This window comes from Corylus avellana, chromosome ca8, assembly GCF_901000735.1.
Source record: "Corylus avellana chromosome ca8, CavTom2PMs-1.0".
Lineage (NCBI taxonomy): Eukaryota > Viridiplantae > Streptophyta > Magnoliopsida > Fagales > Betulaceae > Corylus > Corylus avellana.
Window position 1 is genome coordinate 1,632,252 of NC_081548.1, and position 20,695 is coordinate 1,652,946.

The 20,695-nt window shown below is 36.3% G+C and overlaps 3 protein-coding genes across 3 annotated transcripts; 2 read left to right on the top strand and 1 right to left on the bottom strand.

Moving 5' to 3' along the window:
• Positions 1 to 638: 638 nt before the first annotated feature.
• Positions 639 to 4,011, bottom strand: LOC132190132 (protein TIC 55, chloroplastic). The gene is made up of 3 exons (XM_059605025.1): positions 3,450 to 4,011; positions 2,210 to 2,309; positions 639 to 1,908 (listed from the first exon to the last, which is right to left on the bottom strand). Exons 1-3 carry the CDS (start codon positions 3,860 to 3,862, stop codon positions 790 to 792), a joined length of 1,632 nt encoding a protein of 543 aa, XP_059461008.1. The 5' UTR covers positions 3,863 to 4,011; the 3' UTR covers positions 639 to 789.
• Positions 4,012 to 5,639: 1,628 nt separating this feature from the next.
• On the top strand, positions 5,640 to 16,680 carry LOC132189503 (lariat debranching enzyme). The gene is made up of 13 exons (XM_059604246.1): positions 5,640 to 5,922; positions 6,134 to 6,291; positions 6,698 to 6,819; positions 7,123 to 7,316; positions 8,336 to 8,515; positions 8,603 to 8,721; positions 8,844 to 8,983; positions 9,923 to 10,042; positions 11,378 to 11,463; positions 13,881 to 14,153; positions 14,658 to 14,837; positions 15,179 to 15,344; positions 15,976 to 16,680. The coding sequence occupies exons 1-13, from the start codon at positions 5,800 to 5,802 to the stop codon at positions 16,389 to 16,391; spliced, it is 2,277 nt and encodes a 758-aa protein (XP_059460229.1). The 5' UTR covers positions 5,640 to 5,799; the 3' UTR covers positions 16,392 to 16,680.
• An 811-nt stretch (positions 16,681 to 17,491) lies between these two features.
• On the top strand, positions 17,492 to 20,146 carry LOC132190059 (putative pentatricopeptide repeat-containing protein At3g25970). Its single transcript, XM_059604941.1, has 2 exons — positions 17,492 to 19,780; positions 20,022 to 20,146. Exons 1-2 carry the CDS (start codon positions 17,677 to 17,679, stop codon positions 20,045 to 20,047), a joined length of 2,130 nt encoding a protein of 709 aa, XP_059460924.1. The 5' UTR covers positions 17,492 to 17,676; the 3' UTR covers positions 20,048 to 20,146.
• The last annotated feature ends 549 nt before the right edge of the window (positions 20,147 to 20,695 follow it).

Consider the following 20,695-nt stretch of genomic DNA (forward strand, 5'->3'; position numbering starts at 1 on the left):
ATAATAATATTAATAAACAACTTCAAATACAAAACACAACATTTTATTTTATTTTTTATTTTTATAAATATGTATTCTTCCAATGTTGAAATATTTTAACAAAATAGGTGTTTCACTTTTGTAGAAGTCAGAGTTAACTTATTATTTAAAAAATAAAAGAGAGTAGGTTAGCCTCAATGGTTGTTCGGCCACCCTAAGTGGAGATTGGTCAGGTGGACTCACAGCCACACTTCCCAATTTTTTTCTCTCTTTTTTTTTTTTTTTTTTTTTTTTAATTTTTTAGAAGTAGGGTTTTACATTTGTTTGGGTTTTCCAAAATAAGCAAGTGCACTCATTGAAAATATTTTCTCAAACGTGGACTATACTATAAAACATCTCTAAAAAAACAGTTTTTACATTTATATCATATTGAATATTTTTTCAAGCTAAAAAAAAAAAAAATTATCTTCCAAATATATATATATATATATATATATATATATATATCTTTTAAGTAATGCTACAAGTCTCTTCAAGAATGATGTGATTATTTAAATTATCATTAAGCTTGTGATTAATCATTATTAAATTTTGATCAAATAGTTAATAGCAAAACAGGAGGAAAAAGAGGACAAACATGAGCAACTTGGTAGCGCGTAGAGGAGAAACAGAATTTCTATGGAACCCAAATTGGAGAATTTTGGGCACCTGTGCAATAAAAATCTTGATAGTAGAATAAACTCCAACACCATAATCTATATTTGAGTACCATATTATCCCTTCCAAGCAACCTTGTAATCCTATGGTCTTTTACAATCTCCTATGCGTCCTTATGAAGTTTGTTGTGTTCAATGCAACGGCGGCTGAGCATCCATAGGCTCCAGCAGAGCATACGGTTGCCGATACCAAAAGAATGGCCTTCCACTGCCTTCCAGACACTAGAATTGCCAATGAGGCCAGTGCAAGAGCCATAGCAGAAAGGGCATTTTTCCAGGCTTGGAAAGCTTTAACGATACTTCTGCATGCCTTGCAATGTATTACATGCCGAAAATACCGGTTGGCCAAGTTTGGAGCATGCATTGTTCCAATCCCTCCCTTAGCCGGTAAAGATGCAGAAATTCCGGCAACCAGTCCGGCCGGTGCATGTTCAACCACAGCAGGCTCTTTAGGCAATGAAATAGTGCTGTGCCCAAAATGATAAGGCATCCCATGCCCTACTTTGTCCATCCACCTCCGGTATTCAGCTACCCATGTATCAGAGGATTTTAGATTAAGGTACAGCTCCTTTGTGGGAACTTTTTCCTTTATTAGAATCTCATTTTGGGACGACAGGAAACCCATATCTTGCTCAAACACCTTGCCTGCATTTTGATGGAAATACCACTGCGGGAACAATTTGGCCAATGGGGATCTTTTTGTTCCTCCAAACCTTACAATAAGCATGGATTTACCTTGTCCGGTCGGTCTACAAAGGAACAGGCCTGTGAAGTAGTGCTTCTCCCCCTTCTCATCCACAATCTCCCGGTTATTCTGAAGAACACAAGGGGCTTCAAGCCGTAAGAAGTTTTTCGGGGGTTCATCTGTTGCCTTTCCCCACCAGCCAGCAAATCCTCGATCTGTACGTTCGGTCACCTCGAAACGCAGTGGTTGAGCATCTTCCCTTTTTGCACTCCAGTCTGTTCTATCATGCGAAATTGGGACGTGGGCTGGATCCATGAGGTTCTCAAGTAGTATGGAGTGATCATATGGAAGCTCATGGGTGGTTGAAATATCCCGAAAACCTGGCCTGGCAAAATTCTCAAACCAAGGTAGTTTATCAAGGTTTGGTGGTGTCTTCTGACACATCCATACCCATATAACTCCTTGGGAGTCCCTCACCTCATACGTTCTCAGGCAAGCTGATCGAGGAATTTTGGCATCAGCTGGAAGCTGTAGCGAGGAAATTCGACATCATTAGTCAGACGGAAAATGCTTGAGGTACTACTACTTTAACTATAACCTTTGACAAGCTCACGTGACAATTCACATTCTATGGACGTGGGTGCCACATGAACTGTCATGTGGCAATCCACATTTTAGGAGTTAACGTAACAAGTGTTATGCAGACTATTATATAGATTATTGCATCAATTTGTAAAGGACTTGTAGTCAAAGCTATAGTATAATTCTAGAAGTAAATGAGGCATTTCTTGTATCAAAAAAATTGTGAACAAGGTAAACTAAGACATACCTGAGGTATCTTAACACATTTACCTTCTTCAAATTGCCAGCCATGGTACAGACATTCTAGTCTTCCATCAATCAACTGGCCTTCAGAAAGTTTTGCTAACCTAAATGAAGCAGTGAAAAGATTAAGGTTTTGTTCATTGTGGAGTTCAAACTTCAAAAGTTATATATCGTATTTTTTTTTACAAGTAATTAAAATATCATTAAAAAGCGAAAAGTACAATCCAGATCCAATGAGATATGCAAGAAAGACACCTAACTAGGAGGCGAAAAAAGAACAAAAAAAAAAAATCAATATATATCGCATTAATATGCATGTTATCAACCGTTTGGCACACTGTTTATTAGTGCTTACAACTAGGCTGAGTAAGATTACCTCGTATTCAAATGCAAACTCCCCAGAAACTATATATAGGTTCATCATAAACATGACATCGTAAAAACCTTATACCAAAGATACAAAATGCAGGAAAACATAGAATCAATTTATTCTAAGATGTAATGACTCAGGAAAAGTGTAAACTACATTTGCATTCTCAGTCCAAAATAACTACTCAAGTTGCAGTTGGAGCACGTTAAAATCACTTATAACGTCTAGATTCATCTAGCAAGGAGTCCATATTAGACTTAGCACTGATGAACTCCTTTATAATCCATCCACTCTGTTGGGCGAGAAACACCAACAGAGTCAAAAAAGAGAGTAAATTAATATACATAGTAGAACACCACTTCTAGCCCAAGAGCCTAAACTAATGAGCTTGGATTCACTTAGATATATTAACCACTCTTATTTCTTTATTCTTTCTCAACGTGGGACACAAACCTCATAAATGCATGCGCAATATACTCTATGTGTGCTAATCATCTTTCTAATTCGAGACCAAGGTGTTACAATCTCTCCCCTCCTAAATTCCAGACGTCTTCCTTGTTAGGGCCACGGTGTTCTACTATTGCATGGCGTTAAGCTAACATTTGTAACAGCCCAAAAAAAGTGCTAGATATCACTTTTGCTATCACTCCAAAAATGACTAATCAAGTAGCAAAATCCAAGTTCAACCTCAATTTTGAGATCACACACAAACAAAGAAACTCCACACCATCACTCCTGGTATAGCATTAACAAACAACTCTAACATACAAAACACTCAAACACGTACATCACAACCTGTCAACCAAAAAGCAAAAAGCAGAAGGATTACCAAACGACCCGTACATGTCGGCACAGGACATGGTGATCCGATTACCTGTGGGGGCAGCGATCCTCGTAACAGCGAAGGTGGCCATTGCCGTCCCTATACAACACGACTTGCTTGTCAAACACGTTGAGACCCAGAGGTGCATCATCGGGCAGGTCCTGGGCCAGGTACAGCGGGTACCATTCTTGCGTCCAATCGTAGTCCGCTACGACCCTCTCACCTCGCCTTTCCTCTTCACTGGACGGACCCACAAGAACCTTGTGATCATCGCCCTCCCCCTCATCCTTCCCATCGAGCACCGGAGGCGCAGCTTTGACATCCGAGACGGCAGAGCACTTGGCGCTGCTTTTTCTTCGCCCGAGGGGTTGTGAAAGAGAAGCCAGCGGTGGTTTGTGGGTGGGTGTGGATAGAAAGAAAGAGAGTGAGGAGTTGTGGGTGGGAAATCTTAGCAACAAAGCCATGCTTGCTCGTCTAGTGTAGTGGGAGAAAGAGAGAAGTTACTATAGCTAGAGGAAATGCGCGAGAGAGAGAGGAAAAGCTGGGTGTTGCTTGCAAGAGAGTGGCACCATTCCTGGCCACACAACCATTGAATTGCGGTCCGTCAGAGATACTGAAAAGCAAGTGACTCACTCTTTTACACGTCAAGTTGTTAGGTTGTTTATAAGAAAATGCAAGGCTTTCTTTTAGTGTACTTTGACTTTAAGTGAATATTATTTTGTAAAAAAATAAAAAATTACTCTTATTTTTTTTTATTTGATTTTAAAAATAATATTCACTAGTACCAAATGAATACTAATAAAATATTAAAAGAACACATAACATTTTTCTTATATTTATATATATATATATATATGAGAGTGGAGGTAGGTGGCATTTCTCATTACATGTAAATAGTCAGTGGACCAATGCTATATACATTATACACACCGCCATCTCATCATTATTTCATTATGCTAGCAATACTATTGTCACACATTGTTGAATTATGATTATTTTCAGTTTATCTGAATTAAAAAATACTCAGTTAGTTATATTTGAGAAGTATTTTTGTTTTTCTTAAAAAGTAAAAAGATAAAAATATCTCTAAAAAAATAATCTAGAGAAGATTGCATTCCCACATTGTTAAAAGAAAATAAAAAAATTTAATGGTGAATTGACATGAGCTACACGATGGAATGACGTTAGTATTATATATAACATTAGTCTTATCTATTTATTTAAAATAAATGTTATATATTTCCCACTTTTATTTTATTTTGCTAATATAATATTGAGCTGTTGTTAATAAAAAAATAATAATTAGGGTTTATTTCACCTTATCAAAGTCAAAAAAAAAAAATGATATATAACATTTTATTTTTATGATTATTATCTAATAATGGGTGTTATTTGAGATGGTCTGTACTAGTTGTTGTCATACGAATATGCTATATTTCTAAAAGTAGGAGAATACTTAGGTCGATACTTTGATATTAATGTTTATCCTCGTAGACTCTGGATTCAAAATAGGATGAGGATCCTCTAATTAGGCTGCTCTAGTTTTACCAAAATTTTGGCACTATATGAGAGGAGACTATATGGTCTACTTGCCTTAAGTAGTCCCAGAATGTGAAATCAATCCTATCAGAGAAGTGGATCCTGCAACTCTTATCTTAATCTCTGTTTAAATTTATAATAACAAAGAATTCCAATCCCATGCAATGAGTGGTTACAAATGAATCACGTCATCTTATAATAAAAAATAAAAAATAAAACCAAGCAAAAGAAGTTAAGGCTTAATGGGATGGTTGGCCAAATTATCTCAAACAATTATTAGATTGAATTTCGAGTTATTCAAACAAATAATTATGAGAGATACTTTTATGAAACTCACTTATTAGAACGATTAAGCACTTGTTCAAACAAGTCTACCCATGTGAGCCCTTTTATAATTGCTTAGCTGAATTGCTAACGATTTCAACAAATAAGCCATAGAAATCTCATTCTAATTGGCCAAAACATAGGATTATTTTTTTTCTTCTCTTTCTTACTTTGCTTGGACTTATTTCCAGCCGTTCATTATAACAAACGACTGAAATTGAGGGAATTCAATCAGTAGATTGTAGTGTGGCACCCAAGGCCTTTTCTCTACGCCACTTGCTGCTATAAACTTTAAACAGAAACTAAACTCATAATAAACGGCATGTCGTACTGATAATCAAAACCAAATCCTTTCCCTTCCTGGCCCAGGAAAGAGGATTCACTTTTCCTTTCAAAATAGCAGAAAGAAAAGAAAAAATCTTCAAACTGGAAAATAGAGACAATCCCAAACCCAAAACACAGGTTTTTTATTAGCTGCTTAAACGTTAAACCCCCCCCCCCAAATCTCGTTTCCCTCCAAGATTGAATTACCACAACAATGAGAATCGCCATAGAAGGCTGTATGCATGGCGACCTTGACACCGTCTACAAAACCCTGCAGTTCGCAGAAAGGAAAAACGGCTTCAAAATCGACCTCCTCTTATGCTGCGGCGACTTTCAGGTTGGTATTTTTTTTATTTTTTTTTCACTGTTCAAGTTTCAAAATTTCTGCTTTTGAAAGCACTGAAATATGCTTTCAAAGATACCCAGTTGTTATTTTGTTGTTTTCAGCTACTTTTCATTGTTGAAGTCCTAAAATTTATGCTTTTGAAAGCACTAAACATTGCTTCCAAAAATACCCATTTGTATTTTGTGGTCGTTCTTGGATTTAGGCTGTGAGGAATGAGGAGGACCTGCAGAGCCTGAACGTGCCACCGAAGTACCGGTCCATGAACTCGTTCTGGAAGTACTATTCGGGCGAGGAGGTAGCTCCCTATCCGACTATCTTCATCGGCGGAAACCACGAAGCCTCCAATTACTCGTGGGAATTGTGAGTCAATTTTCAAGCTATGGTTTTAATAGTTGTGTGTGCTATTATTAGCTTGTTTTAGCATAGTTGTTTTATTGTTGGAGATTTGGCACAGTGGTTTCAAAGCACTGATTTTGGATAATTTCTGATGATTTTTTGGTCAATCTAATGAAACCCAAGTGGTGGTTCAAATTTGACGACTCTTGATGGTGCTTCTTGGAACCCAGGTTGGCAATTATGGTGATTCAATGAAATGGGCTTTGTTGTATTAGTTTCGTGTTCATTTTAATTGATTTAGCATAAATTAGAACTTTTCAGAAGTATTCTACATATGTTTGATTTTAATGGAGGTTTCCGGTTTTTGTATAGCTACAATAAAATGGACCCTGCCAATTATATAAGGGTTTATGTTGGATGTTTTCCCTAGGTACTATGGAGGATGGGCGGCGCCTAATATATACTTTTTGGGGTTTGCTGGGGTGGTCAAGTTCGGGAACATTCGTATTGGTGGACTTTCTGGAATTTACAATTCACGTGATTATCATTTAGGTTGGTTGACTGTTATTTGCCTGTTGCTTAAACCATTATGTAGTTTTGAAGCGGCACTTATTGCTGGTGTTAATGGTCCTTATGTGGGTCATGTTGTATTGTGTTTGCTATCATCTTTTTGGTCATAACTTCTGGCTTTGTGTTGAAAAATCTTCTTGAGAACCAGCTCATTATAGTTTGCATACTCTACTTGTCATTAATTGATAAAACTATAGGTAGTGTATGTGGCAAATATCCTAAACCATTGTTCTTTGTGGCAATTATTCAATGGTATCAAACAAAATAGATTTTTTCTCTAAGCAGGTCATTACGAGAGGCCTCCTTATAATGAGAAGACTATAAGGTCTGTGTATCATGTTCGTGAATATGACGTCCACAAACTCATGCAAGTTGAGGAACCAATTGATATTTTTCTTTCACATGATTGGCCTGTTGGCATCACTGATTATGGGAAATGGGAGGAACTTGTTCGGCGCAAACCATATTTTGAGAAGGAGGTAATTCTAGGCGTGTTAAAATAATGTCTATATTGTATGTGTTTTATGGATTTAATAGAATAGGCCTCAAGCTGCTTAATTTTTTAAGTTTCTTCTCTGCAGGGTTGCTAATACCTTTAATAATTTAAAGCTAAAATCTAAGGCCAATGTCCTTGAGAGAGACTATTTTAAAATATAAGGACACTTGCTGCTAAAGGAATCTAAAAAAGAGTACAAAACAAATGCAGTTGTGCTTATCTTTCAAAATTAAATGAGCAATGGAATAGCTCCTTTCGAAATGAGGAAAAGGAGTGAAGTCGTTGATAGAAACATTGAATCAAAACCTCAAAAAACATTTCAAAATTATTTATTTGAATTTGGACATTATTAATTAGGATAAAGTGATAAAAGATACGGATATACATATGATACGGGAATTCATGGACAGTAACAATCATAAACAAAGATAAGTTTTTCAATTTATAATTAAATCGTGATTAAAGTTGAGAGAAAACATAGATGTTTCTCTTGCATATTTCTTTTCTTCATCTAGGCTACTTCTTCTCTCCACTGTTGCTATTCTGGGTGTATTTTTCACATCTCATAAAAAGCCCTTTTTAACTGCCTAATTGTAACTCCAAGAATGACCTTTTATACATTTATAAACTCTAAATTTCCATATTTCTCCTCATCTCTAGTGACTGAGTAAGACATTGGAGGCAACAATAAAATCCTTATCTTTGTTTTTGTTGAAAAATTCGTGCAACTTGTATCCTAATTAGTTCTTTAATATATTACTTATATTATAATCATGGTCTCTGCTACAATCTCAAACTATAAAAGCATAATTTTCCAAATCCAGCTCAAAAAACAAGTGGAAATAGGAACTTATAATGTTCTGAAAAATCTTTAGGTTTCTTGTTCATCTTTACGTTTTGATTAACTGGCTAGTTTCTGTAACATCTACCACAGAATAACATTGTCTTGATAAAAATGAAGAATTTTTATGATTGCGTATGTGGTTGAAAAATGATTTCCAGATTCAGGAGAGGACTCTTGGAAGTGTAGCTGCTGCTCAACTTCTGGAAAACTTGAAACCACCCTATTGGTTTTCAGCTCACCTTCACTGCAAATTTTCTGCCCTTGTTCAGCACAAGGAAGGCATACTGACAAAATTTCTTGCACTCGATAAGTGTCTTCCTGGGCGCCCATTCTTACAGGTACATAATGTGATGATTGTTATCCAAAGGGCCTTTCTTTTAGTCAATGCTGGAAGCTAAAAATTGTGTCATTTACTGGGCTGTTAGATACTTGAAATTGAATCGGAGCCAGGACCACATGAGATCCAGTATGATGAAGAGTGGCTAGCAATAACAAGGAGGTTCAACTCTATCTTTCCTCTGACCAGAAGAAATGCAACTTTTGGGTTTGTATTCTATACACTTTTGAAAATGCTACATATGACATTTTTGATTACTCTGTCACTCTTCCCTCTCCCCTTTATCATTTTGGGTCCTCTCATCATGCAAGAAGGTCTGTTTTACACAGGAGTGTAGATCTTGAAACTGAAGATTGTCGTCAATGGGTTAGAAGCAGGCTACAAGCAAGAGGGACCAAGCCTTTTGAATTTGTTCAAACAGTTCCATGTTACAATCCCTCTCAATCTGGGTCCAAGGGTTCCTTTTCTGGTATAATTATGGAATTATTTTATCATTCTGAATGTTAATTTCATTTTGCATTTTGAAATCTTGGATAACAGGCCTTTACTGTACATTCCTCTTATGCGGTCCCTGGCAGAAACATAGTTACTTCTTATGTTGCAAATGCACTGAGGGTGTCTGACCACAATCTGATGATTTCTATTTGCTGACTTTTGAATAAAAAAATTAACAAGACCAAAGAAGCTTTATACCCCAAAAGTAACTGATGAGTGGTTTCTTCAGATGAATCCAATTCGAAAAGGATTTTTTTGAGTGAGACATGGAGGCTGGAGGTGTGAAAGAGTTTCTTTTGTGTGTGCGCGTTAAGGGAGGGTGTGGGGGTTGGTTTGGTTTTGGGGTTTGGGCAGTGTTATGTATGCTCATATCTCATACTTATTGAGGGTCCTTGCAAGCTGTATTTTTTTTATAGCTTTGAATGCTCTCTGACCTGTGGGTTGTTATGTTGTGTTGTCTAATATAGTCCAGCTAGTCTATATTATTTTCCACAAGCATATATTATTGAGAAGAATAACAAGATGGACGAGAATTTATACATAAATCAATGTAATTACATATGTGATTGTCATCTTCTTCTCTTTTTCCTTTGTAGTGGGAGGGGGCGCTTTGCATGGTGTCCCGAGGATCTAGTTAGAGGCAAAGCCCCAGATACCCCTGCTATAAAATTTTTTTTTTTGGGCAAATTTTTTTTTTTGGTGTAGTGAGCAATTTGATGAATTTCTATTTAGTGGTTTTGCCAATGGTTTGCTATTTGACGGTTCTTGTTGCAACTTTCATGAGTTCTGGTCACTCTTTCAGTCATTATTACTGATTTGGAGTGCTAAAAGATGTCTTATTCTCTTTTTCTGTTTGCTTTGAGATAAACTAATTGTGCTAATACTAATGTGTACCCTTTTCAATTCTTTGCAGGATACCCTAGGAATCCTCAAACAGAATCTTTCTTGCAGTTTCTAGGACTTCCATATCTTCTTGATTGCATGTCAGAACCCAAGGACCTATCCTATAGTCCTGCTTCCTCGAATCAAAGAGGTAATCAATCATTCTCTGACATGCCAGTGGAAATTAACCAGCCCCTTTTACACGGACTATAATTGACTTTGGAAAAGACAAGTTTTCAGACCAGTGAAATCTAAGAAGAGAATTTGAATTACATCTGCTCATTTGTGCTCCTCTGCAGTCTAGTCAATATCAAGTCTTATTTTTATATTCCTTTGCACTAGTATGCTGCTGTTTTGTTTTTATTTTGAGTTTTCTTAGTTTTGAAGTCAAGTGTATTTAGATGAGGGATTTTGAAGAGGAATTTCACTTAAAAGTTGTAATATGGGAATTTCCAATGTTGATTCCTGTTGTTTGGGTTAATAAGAAAGTCATTTCAAATTATTATACTTGAGCATTTCTTCTCGTGAATACTTTTCTTTTATCCTTTTTTCATTTTTTTTCTCAATTGTCTTGAAAACTATCTAAACCACATCTGATATGAAACCATTCATTTAAACTTGTAAAGAACTCCCAAGCCCGTGATGCAAGAATTTCTGCATAACCTTTGATTCTGCCTCATACTGTTTTTATTCTGGTCTTCTTTTCAAGAACTTTATGCAACAATATTTTTGCATAGTGCATTTAAAGGCTTTTCATGTTAGATCTAGTGCCTTATTGTGGGTCATGTTTACAAGACTTGCCCAAACTGCTTACCCTCATCTTCTGTGGAAGTTCTTTCACGAATGGCAGTGCTTAAAGTTGGAACGAAGTTTTTTTTTTTTTTTTGGTAAGTAGAAAAAAAAAAAAGCCCATCCATAATTTCTTCTCCTCCACTCACCTGAAATTGTGAGGGTTCTATGAGTTGATAGTGGAAAATTCTTTTGAGTCAGTCATCTCCTCATGTGCCGTGTCTAAGAAATAAGCATTTATTGTATTATGTGACACCATAATTTTCATACAAGACACTGGTGCCATAACTGCTCGGTAGAACGTAAATTGTGGCCTATTTTTGTTGACAGTCAATGCCTATATTCCGAAGACAGTAATACCAATAACAAAAGGAACTAAAAGGCATTGATAGGCCAACTCCTAGACTGGAATTAGGTCCAGCATAGTAATAACAATAACAAAAGGAACTGAAAGGCATTGATAGGAATTAAACAATTATATTCAAGCCATCAACCAAGAAGGAATTAAACAACTAGAATCATATCCTATTTTAGATTTTCTTGTGAATTTAATCTTTTTTGGTATCTAAAGTTCTTGTTCTCCCTGTGTCTTCTTTTATTTCTTATTCTTAAGGCATGGTTCCTAAAGATTATGCATCAAAACAAAAATAAAGAAAAAGGGTAAAGTTCCTAAAATCAATTACTGCTACTTGTGCAGGTTCTTTTGATGATGACAGTGAAGCCATTCCCATTGATGATGTGGATGAATTGGAAGAACTTGCAGAAGATGATGATGAGGAAACCTGATCAAGAAAAATTTTGAAGCTTGCATGTGGGTGTTTTTTTCTCCCATCATCTTCATCATCACCACCATCTCTATGCTGTTAGGTTATACCTTCTGTGAGATTGGATGAGTTCTGCCTGTAATTGCTTTTAGGCAGATATGTTGACTCACTGTTTGAGTTGTACGGCATTTCTATTAGAAATCAATTGGAAGGTGGTCCAACCTCTTGATAGAGAGCATTGTTTGTTCCCATTGTAACCTAATAGGCTTAGTAGGTGACAAACTTATGGTGTGTACCACAATGCATTAAAGGTTTTTATGACTTTTCAATTGTAATGATCTATTTATTGGTCACATTTCGTATGTGGAAAGCAAGTTGAGGAGTGAGGACTATAATGGAAGTACAAGGAGTTGCATCTACTTCAGTAATTTAGAAAAATAGTTGGTAAGCTGTTTCAGTGCTCGTCAAATTTGGGAAACACTTTTCACTTGCCAAACATAAATACACAGTTTTTTTAATCTCTAACATTCTCTCTCCTCCCAATAGAGAATAAGAAATTATTGAGAAATAATGTTTAAATGGAATAGTGAAAGTAGATTGCTAAAATAGAGGATTTGATATAAGTGTTTTGAAAAAATTGGTAGTTTTTGATCGAGTTATCTCTTCATTGACATAATAATCAAATGGGGCAAATTGCATCCTCAATACAATGCCAAAGACATAAGTTGGTAGTTAAAATAGAAAGAAAAAAAGTGATATTTAGCTAAAATAAAGAGTAGATTTGCTTAATTGAATGTAAATGCTAAGATTGCAAGTTGTATTAATGAGTGTACACAATTGCATCTCACGTGTAAGGTAGAATCAGCTGGAGAAAGGGCCTAAGATTGTTGGATCTGTGTATACTCTCTCCACTCAATGTTGCCTTTTTTTTTTCTTTTTTTTTTTCTTCTTCTAATCAAATCTTGGTTTAAAATCATTATGGAAACTTGGAGAGGACATAATTTTCCTCTAAATTAGGTTGAAAAAAATTCCTCAAGTCTAATATAGTAAATTGACCAATGCCCAAAATGCAAGTGATTCCTCCAACCTAGACCATGTGAATCACATGCATTTTAGACACATATCAATTTAATATATTGGATTAAAGTAAATGCGTTTAACCCAATTTGAAGGAAAACTTTCGTTTTGGCAAAACTTTTTAGATAGTGCTTTTTGTTTTTTTGGTAATGATATAACATAAAGGTAAAAGTAATTTTGAGTTGTTTGTTAATGTTTTTACTCTTTTACTAAAAACCAAAAGCTACCCCATTGTCAAACGAGCCTTTTTGTTCTTCTGTAAATCACCGTAGTTGACTAAACTCTATTAGGTTTCAGCAGATTATAGGTGATTATGGATGTAAAACTTGACTTGAACTAATTGCAATGATTTTGTTGAAGCATAATATAATTTGGTCAATAGTAATTGATGTCAATGATGTTTCTTCTAAACGTTTTACTTTCATCTGGTACATGCTCACAAATACCAACCCAAACTGGCCTGGTATATGGGGAACATCTAAACAGAAAAACACAAGTTGAAGCACCCATTCAATCAGAAGTGAGCTGAATTGGACCATCTCCATCAGTCCCCCACATATTACTAAACTTGGGACCAGAAGGGTGGTCCGTAGGATGTACGAGGTGATGAACTTATTAAATTATCTGTTGTCTTAAAGTTTAAGCTAATAAAATTCTAACATTTTTCCACTCGTGCTGTCGTGCACCCTCAAACTTCAACTCAAAAAGTGAAGCCTAATAAAAGAATATTTAATTGAAATGGGCTGTAAATTGCGGAGTCGGGGTTCAAATGTAAGACCTCTACTCTATACTATGGTAAATCACCACTTATCCAGAAACACAGAACTTGTGTTAACCACGTCGGCATGTTAAAGCTGCTTGGTGTTGTAGAGTTTTTATATTTATTTAATTGCCTACGTGGCAGGTTGACGTGTATCTCAATTCATGTGTCACGTTTTCATTGGTCTGACATAAACAATATGACACGGGACAAGTTTTCGGTTAGAAACTGGACAGAAAATCTAATATTGGAAGAATCTATTTATCACTCAAACAATTATCAAAATTAGAAACTTGGGTCACAAAAACAATGCCAGAGGGCAGAGACTTTACAGAAATCTACCAGCCACATATATATATAGGTGGCAATATATATCTGTATAAGGGAAGTTACAGGCATCTTGAAAGCTTTCACTTTGAGAGTTCATCTTCTTCTGCTGACTTTTACACTGAAATTCTATATATAATTACAACCCACCTACTTACTGACATCACCCAACTACATAAATGCAGTTTTAAATAGAGCTAATGCATGGCCAGCTGGGAGCTGGGCACTCCTCTTTAGATGGTTTTCAATATGAAGTAAAGAGAATCAAATGAAACGCGTTTACAATTACTACTTTGTACTCCAAGAAAACCAGGACCCTTGTTATGGAGAGAAGAGAAGTAGTTTTTTCTGCAGCAATCTTCATTCTTGTGCTGTTCTCCATTGCTGCTTCTTCTTCTTCTGCCAACCTCTCATTTAACTTCTATGCTGCTTCATGCCCTACAGCTGAGTTCGTCGTTAGAAACACAGTGAGATCAGCTTCCTCTGACGACCCAACTATCCCCGGGAAGCTCCTTCGCTTGCTGTTCCATGATTGTTTCGTGGAGGTGAGTCCTTTTGTTTAAACAGCGTGCTGAGATTGCGTTTATGAAATAGAATTTTTGTTTGAAATATAGCTTCCATAAAACACCGCTTTGAGTTTTTTAGAGTAAAAAAGTAAAAAAAAATTAAAATAAAATAAAGAAATTTTCTTGTTTTAAAAAGTTTTTACAGAACGAACTCATTTTTGCTTGGCACAAATTTTATGTACCAGAAGCATTTTGAAGCTTTTTAACGCAATCTCAATCGGACTGTATCTCCGTGTAGCAGCTTCTAGAATGGTCTCCTTTAATAAGATATGGGTTATATGACATTAGCTACAAGAAAACCTAATAATTGCTGCATTTTCTTCCTTAGTCTAATTACAATCGATCCTCTAAAAGGTGATTACCCTATTATGGAACATATCATAGATATTCAAACAGTTTGAAGTTCTCTTGATCATATAATCTTAGCCAATTTGGGTACCGTAACCAAATCAAGAATTTTTTCATGTTTGTGATGATCAATAGGGTTGTGATGCATCTGTGCTTTTACAAGGAAATGGGACAGAGCAAAGTGATCCAGCAAACAAATCTGTTGGGGGATTTTCAGTTATAGATTCAGCTAAAAGTGTGCTGGAATTCTTCTGTCCAGGGACTGTTTCTTGTGCTGATATTGTTGCTTTGGCTGCTAGAGATGCTGTTGAAGCGGTGAGACCTTCCCTCATCAACTACTTAGAGCCTGTTTGAGATTACATTTGAGAAATAGAGTTTTTAAGTCAAAGATCGCTCTTAGGCAAAAACTTCATTTTTAAGCTTTTGCCAAAAGTGAGTTTTGGCTATTTTTAGGTCTTTTGGACCCTTAAAAGCGCTTTTAATTTTTTTTTATCAAACTTGAACCTTTTTTTTTTTTTTTGAACAAACTTTTTGAGCGTAAAAAGCATTTTTAGGCTCCTTAAACGCAATCTCAAATAAGCTCTTAATGCTGTCTTTTCACTTAATTCCTATATCTTTTGGTTGTGTGAGTTTTATTCATCAAGGCTTGGATTCAGGCTGGCGGACCATCATTTCAGATTCCAACAGGTAGGAGAGATGGGATGGTTTCAGCAGCTTCACATGTCAGGCCTAATATTGTTGACACAAGTTTTTCTGTGGATGAGATGATAAAGCTCTTCTCTTCTAAAGGGTTGTCCTTGGAGGACCTTGTCACCCTTTCAGGTAATTTTACATTCTGATGTCTTCATATAAATTAGTTGAGTGAAGGTATTCAACTAATATCTAATTATTTCCCTTCAACACGACCCAAAACCCGACACGTGATGTTTAGGGTTAACAGTTTTTTACATGACTCGCAAACTGAACACGAAATTAACGAATTAGTTTGACCCGTTTAATTAAATGAGTTGAGTTATAATTGATTTATATAGTTTTATACATATGCTTTAACACGACTTAAACCTGAAATGCAAATACAAATTGCAACCCTTAATGCATTGTAGTCAAATATGATTTTGGGTTCATTATCCTCTGCATTCTACAATCTAGGATTATTATAAGAGGCAAGCCAAACTCGTTTTTTTTTTTAAATATTTGATTTCTCTCACAAGAGGTAAATCATGAAAAGAAAGTGTAGGAACTAATGGCTCATATTAGAACAGCCTCACTCTCGGTAGACGTAAGCACATTGCTGAACCACGTTAAATATGTATCTCAACTCTCTCTTAATCTCTCTCTTTTTGATTTTATATTATTCATCATTGTTGTGCACGATAACAACCGAAAGACATTGAAGGATTTAACTCTTGGTTGCATTACCAGATAGTGATGCTTAATTTGGCTCATTCTGCAGGAGCTCACACCATTGGAACAGCTCATTGCAATGCATTCACTGATCGGTTTCAAGTAGACTCCAAGGGGAAGCTCAAACTCGTTGACAAATCCCTCGACAGTATTTATGCAGATGAGCTCATGAAAAGGTGCCCTGCAGGCGCAAGCCCCTCTGCAACTGTTAACAATGATCCTGAAACATCCTTCATGTTTGACAACCAGTACTACAGAAATCTTCAAGCCCACAAAGGGCTTTTCCAGTCAGATTCTGTCCTCCTAAACGACAAAAGAACCAGGAAACAGGTAGAGAATTTCGCAGTTGACCAAGTTGCTTTTCTTGAGAGCTGGGGTCAATCATTTCTGAAGCTCACAACCATTGGAGTGAAAACAGGGGAAGCAGGGGAAATCCGAAGATCTTGTTCAACAACAAACATGTGAATGACATGGAAAATATTTCCCATTTGGTTATTCAAGAGAAGTACTCAAAGCATTAATGGCTCCCCCAAATGACTTCAACCTGCAAATACAAACTTCATAGTTTGAGTCGTAAAAAAACTCTTCTTGTATGTTCTAAATTTCTTCTTGCTGTAATTTTCTCTTTTGGGAAGATTGAATATTATATTTGAGTATCATTGTTTCATAGGTTAAAGGTGTGGAGAGAGGGAATAATATTGTCTGTCCTATGTTGTTTCTGATTGGAAATAATAATAATGTCTCTTATCACTGTAATAATAATATTGAACCATTCTTTTCTTCTAGATTACTCTCTCACAATTGTTAAGTGTTTTTTTTTTAATTGGCTATGATATTACTGTTGTATTGGACAAATGTAGATTATTTTCATTTCTTAGTGTGAAATCACCAGTTCAGTTGTTTCAAAAAAATTTAAAAATTAATTATTTAAAGTAATATTTTAAGTTTCAAACTTAGACCTCAACTCTGATATTAGATCATCATTTATTCCAAAAGAGTAAATCACTGTTTAGTCACTCAACTTATACTTTAACACTTGGAGCCTATTTGAGGTTGCATTAGAGAGCTTAAAACTCATGTCAAACAAAAATTGGCATGTTTGATAAAAAATTCTAATTTTATTTTTTTTTTTAACTCAAAGAATGGCCGAAAAAAAACGTTTTTTTTTTTTATACTTAAAAACTATATTTCTCAAACGCAATTCTAAACATGTTCTTACAGAATTTGGCTTAGATGTGATTTTTTATAATTTTTTCAACTATCCAAATTTAATTTTACTCGCTCTTTCTATCAAAAAAAAAAAAAAGAAATTAAGTCTCAACCAAAGTAACTCTTTTTACGGCACGCCAAATCCAAGACATAGAAATTGCTTATGCTTCTTTTCTTATACACTTTGAATGTGTTAACAATCCGGCGTTGGTTACCAACATGTATAAACCAAATGTCGTTTAACGATTTCCTTCAACGAAACCACATGAGAAACGACTATGTCGTTTATAGAAAAGACCATTTAAAATGCGGAGTTTTGGGCCTTTTGGCGAAACAGAGCTTCATATAGTGCTTCTCTTGTTTTACTGCTATCAAATTGATTGTGGAGCTTGATTCTGTTAAAACAGAAGTCTTTAGCAAATGGGTATGATCGAATTGAAAAGATTGTGAGCCTTTTGATACTGGGTATTGAAGAAAAAGAAAAAAGAGAAGGATTTGTGGTTATTTAAGTAGTGAAAACCCTTATGGTCGTTGCTAATGAATGAGGCCATTGCACTCACTCATTGAGAGTTCAGCGTATGCTTCCTTCAAGGTTTTGGTAAACCATTGTCGGGCAATCAAATTAGGTGCCGTCGCAGACATCTACACTGCCAACAAAATCTTATGTGGGTATACAAAATGCAGGGATTTATGCGTTGCTCACAAGTTGTTCGAGGAAATGCCCCACAGAGACACTGTGTCTTGGAATACAATGATCGGTGGGTATATAAACTGTGGGAATTTCGAGATTGCGTGGGAAATTCTGAGAACCATGAAGAGATATGGATTTGATTTTGATGGGTATACATTTGGAAGCATACTCAAGGGGGTTGCTTGTGCTTATCGGCTTGATCTTGGGCAACAAGTGCATTCGATGATCGTTAAGATGGGCTATGCCGGAAATGTTTATTCGGCTAGTGCACTCTTGGACATGTATGCAAAGTGCGAAAGAGTTGAGGATGCATATGTGGTGTTTCAGTGCATACCGGAGCCTAATTCTGTTTCGTGGAATGCGCTGATCGCTGGTTATGTGCAAGCGGGTGACCGTGGGACTGCATTTTGGCTTTTAGATTGTATGGAGCGGGAGGGTGTAAAGCCTGACGATGGCACATTTGCTCCGCTTTTGACGTTGCTTGATGATGCTGATTCTTACAAGTTAACGATGCAGATTCATAGTAAAATTATAAAGGATGGGCGAGCATTTTATAACACCATGTGCAACGCCTTAATCACTTCATATTCAGAGTGTGGGTCCGTAGAAGATGCCAAAAGAGTGTTTGATGGTGCTGTTGGCGTCCGAGATTTGGTGACATGGAATTCCATGCTTGCTTCTTACCTCGTATACAATAAAGAAGAACTTGCATTCCAACTCTTCATGGATATGCTAGGGCTTGGGTTTGAACCAGACATCTATACTTACACTAGTCTCATTAGTTCTTGTTTTGATGCAACACATAAAAGGAATGGGAAATCCTTGCATGGATTGGTAATGAAAAGAGGACTGCAACTATCCGTACCAATATCTAATGCATTAATAGCCATGTATCTTAAATCAAATAACAGATCTGTGGAAGAAGCATTGCTCATTTTTGAGACCATGGAGTCCAAGGACCGTGTTTCATGGAACTCTATTTTGACTGGACTTTCTCAAATTGGCTTAAGTGAAGATGCCTTGAAATTCTTTGGTCATATGAGATCTGTGGTAGAAGACATTGATCACTATACCTTTTCAGCTGTCCTCCGATCTTGCTCAGACATAGCAACCCTCCAATTGGGTCAACAAGTCCATGTCTTGGCACTTAAATCGGGCTTTGAATCCAATGAATTTGTTGCCAGTTCATTAATCTTCATGTATTCCAAGTGTGGGATCATTGAAGATGCTAGGAAATCCTTTGAAGATACCCCGAAAGACAGCTCAATCACTTGGAACTCAATCATTTTTGGGTATGCACAACATGGGCAGGGAAATGTTGCACTTGACCTCTTCTACCTAATGACACAGAGTAGCGTGAAACCTGATCATATAACCTTTGTTGCGATTCTAACTGCATGCAGCCATATTGGTTTGGTAGAAGAAGGACGCAAGTTTCTTATATCTATGGAATCAGAATATGGGATTCCACTGCGAATGGAGCATTACGCCTGTGGAGTCGATCTATATGGGCGAGCTGGGTGTCTAGATGAGGCAAAAGCATTGATTGAGGCAATGCCTTTTGAACCTGATGCAATGGTGTGGAAGACTTTGCTCGGTGCCTGTAGGATTTGTGGTGACATTAAATTAGCTAGTCAGGTAGCAAGCCTTTTGCTAGAGCTAGAGCCTCAAGAGCACTGCACTTATGTTCTTCTCTCGAACATGTATGGGCGTCTTAGGCGGTGGGATGAAAAGGCTAGTGTGACGAGGCTTATGAAGGAAAGGGGAGTGAAAAAGGTCCCTGGTTGGAGTTGGGTAGAAGTTCATAATGAGGTGCATGCTTTCAATGCAGAAGACCATTCCCACTCCCATTGTCAAGAGATATACCTTGTATTGAGATCGTTAATGGAGGAAATCAGGAGGTTGGATTCTGTTGCCAATTTAAAGGTTTTGATGCATGATTTTGATCATATGGGTAAGTGCAGTGAATTAATACTCTGATGCTTATTCAAATCCTATTGTTTGGGTTTGCTGCTGCACTTTATGTTAGGTAAATTATCTTTTTGAAGATGCAAATTATTTTTTTGTATGGGAAAAATATCACAAGTTCAAATTTTAGAGCTTGTGCTCAATGCTGGAAACTTACCATAATAGCATTCTCTGTGATATTATAGCCAACAATTTATTCAGGTTATGTATCCTGCTTTTGGCTGCAGGCAAAATAGAGGGAAGTAACAAATAGTGGAATGCAACCAGTACTGCTGTTCTAACTCGTAGTGATTGTTCCTCAAAGAATGGCTGTGTTTATCAATAAATATTTCACTTGTTTAATTTTTTATCACTGGTTTGATTTGAATTTTGAGATGTTTTATCAATGAAATTCTTACAATTATCTTCACCAATCAAATTATTTTATTATTCACCCTCCTCAACTTTGGATTAAATAATACTTTTTATTAAACCTTCACTTTCCAAATATATACCAACATTTGGAATTTTGCTCGAGTTTATGCTAAAAGGATTTGGCTTACATCCTTTTAAGAATTGCTATTGGTTTGATACCAATAACAGTAGTCGTTTAAGAATGACAAGAATTCATATGAATCTGCGATTGAAAAGTCATTAATGTGCAAGCCTCTCCCATTGGAGCCCGCTATGCCAAAAGCGAGAGAAACCCCATTTTCTCTCTTCTTCTTTTTTGACAACCACGTCACCTGTACGATTTAGATTTAAGAGCAATTTGTTTAAGGAAAACGACGTCGTGCAACTTTTTGTTTTGGTGAAAAATGAAATTGGTATGGAGAGTATTGCCGATGTAGTTAAGTAGGTGCATGCTCTTTGATCTAAGGTTAGCAATTTTTAATATGACTCGCTAATCTAACACGAATTT

Coding starts and splice junctions, on each gene's coding strand:
- LOC132190132 (XM_059605025.1), bottom strand. CDS start 3,862: ATGGCTTTGTTGCTAAGATTTCCCACCCACAACTCCTCACTCTCTTTC. Junction 2,310..3,449: donor GAGGATCGCTGCCCCCACAG/GTAATCGGATCA, acceptor TGCTTCATTTAG/GTTAGCAAAACTTTCTGAAG. Junction 1,909..2,209: donor AATGTGTTAAGATACCTCAG/GTATGTCTTAGT, acceptor TCCTCGCTACAG/CTTCCAGCTGATGCCAAAAT.
- LOC132190059 (XM_059604941.1), top strand. CDS start 17,677: ATGAGGCCATTGCACTCACTCATTGAGAGTTCAGCGTATGCTTCCTTC. Junction 19,781..20,021: donor GCATGATTTTGATCATATGG/GTAAGTGCAGTG, acceptor TTTTGGCTGCAG/GCAAAATAGAGGGAAGTAAC.
- LOC132189503 (XM_059604246.1), top strand. CDS start 5,800: ATGAGAATCGCCATAGAAGGCTGTATGCATGGCGACCTTGACACCGTC. Junction 8,722..8,843: donor AGAAGAAATGCAACTTTTGG/GTTTGTATTCTA, acceptor TGTTTTACACAG/GAGTGTAGATCTTGAAACTG. Junction 11,464..13,880: donor AAGATGATGATGAGGAAACC/TGATCAAGAAAA, acceptor AGAATCAAATGA/AACGCGTTTACAATTACTAC.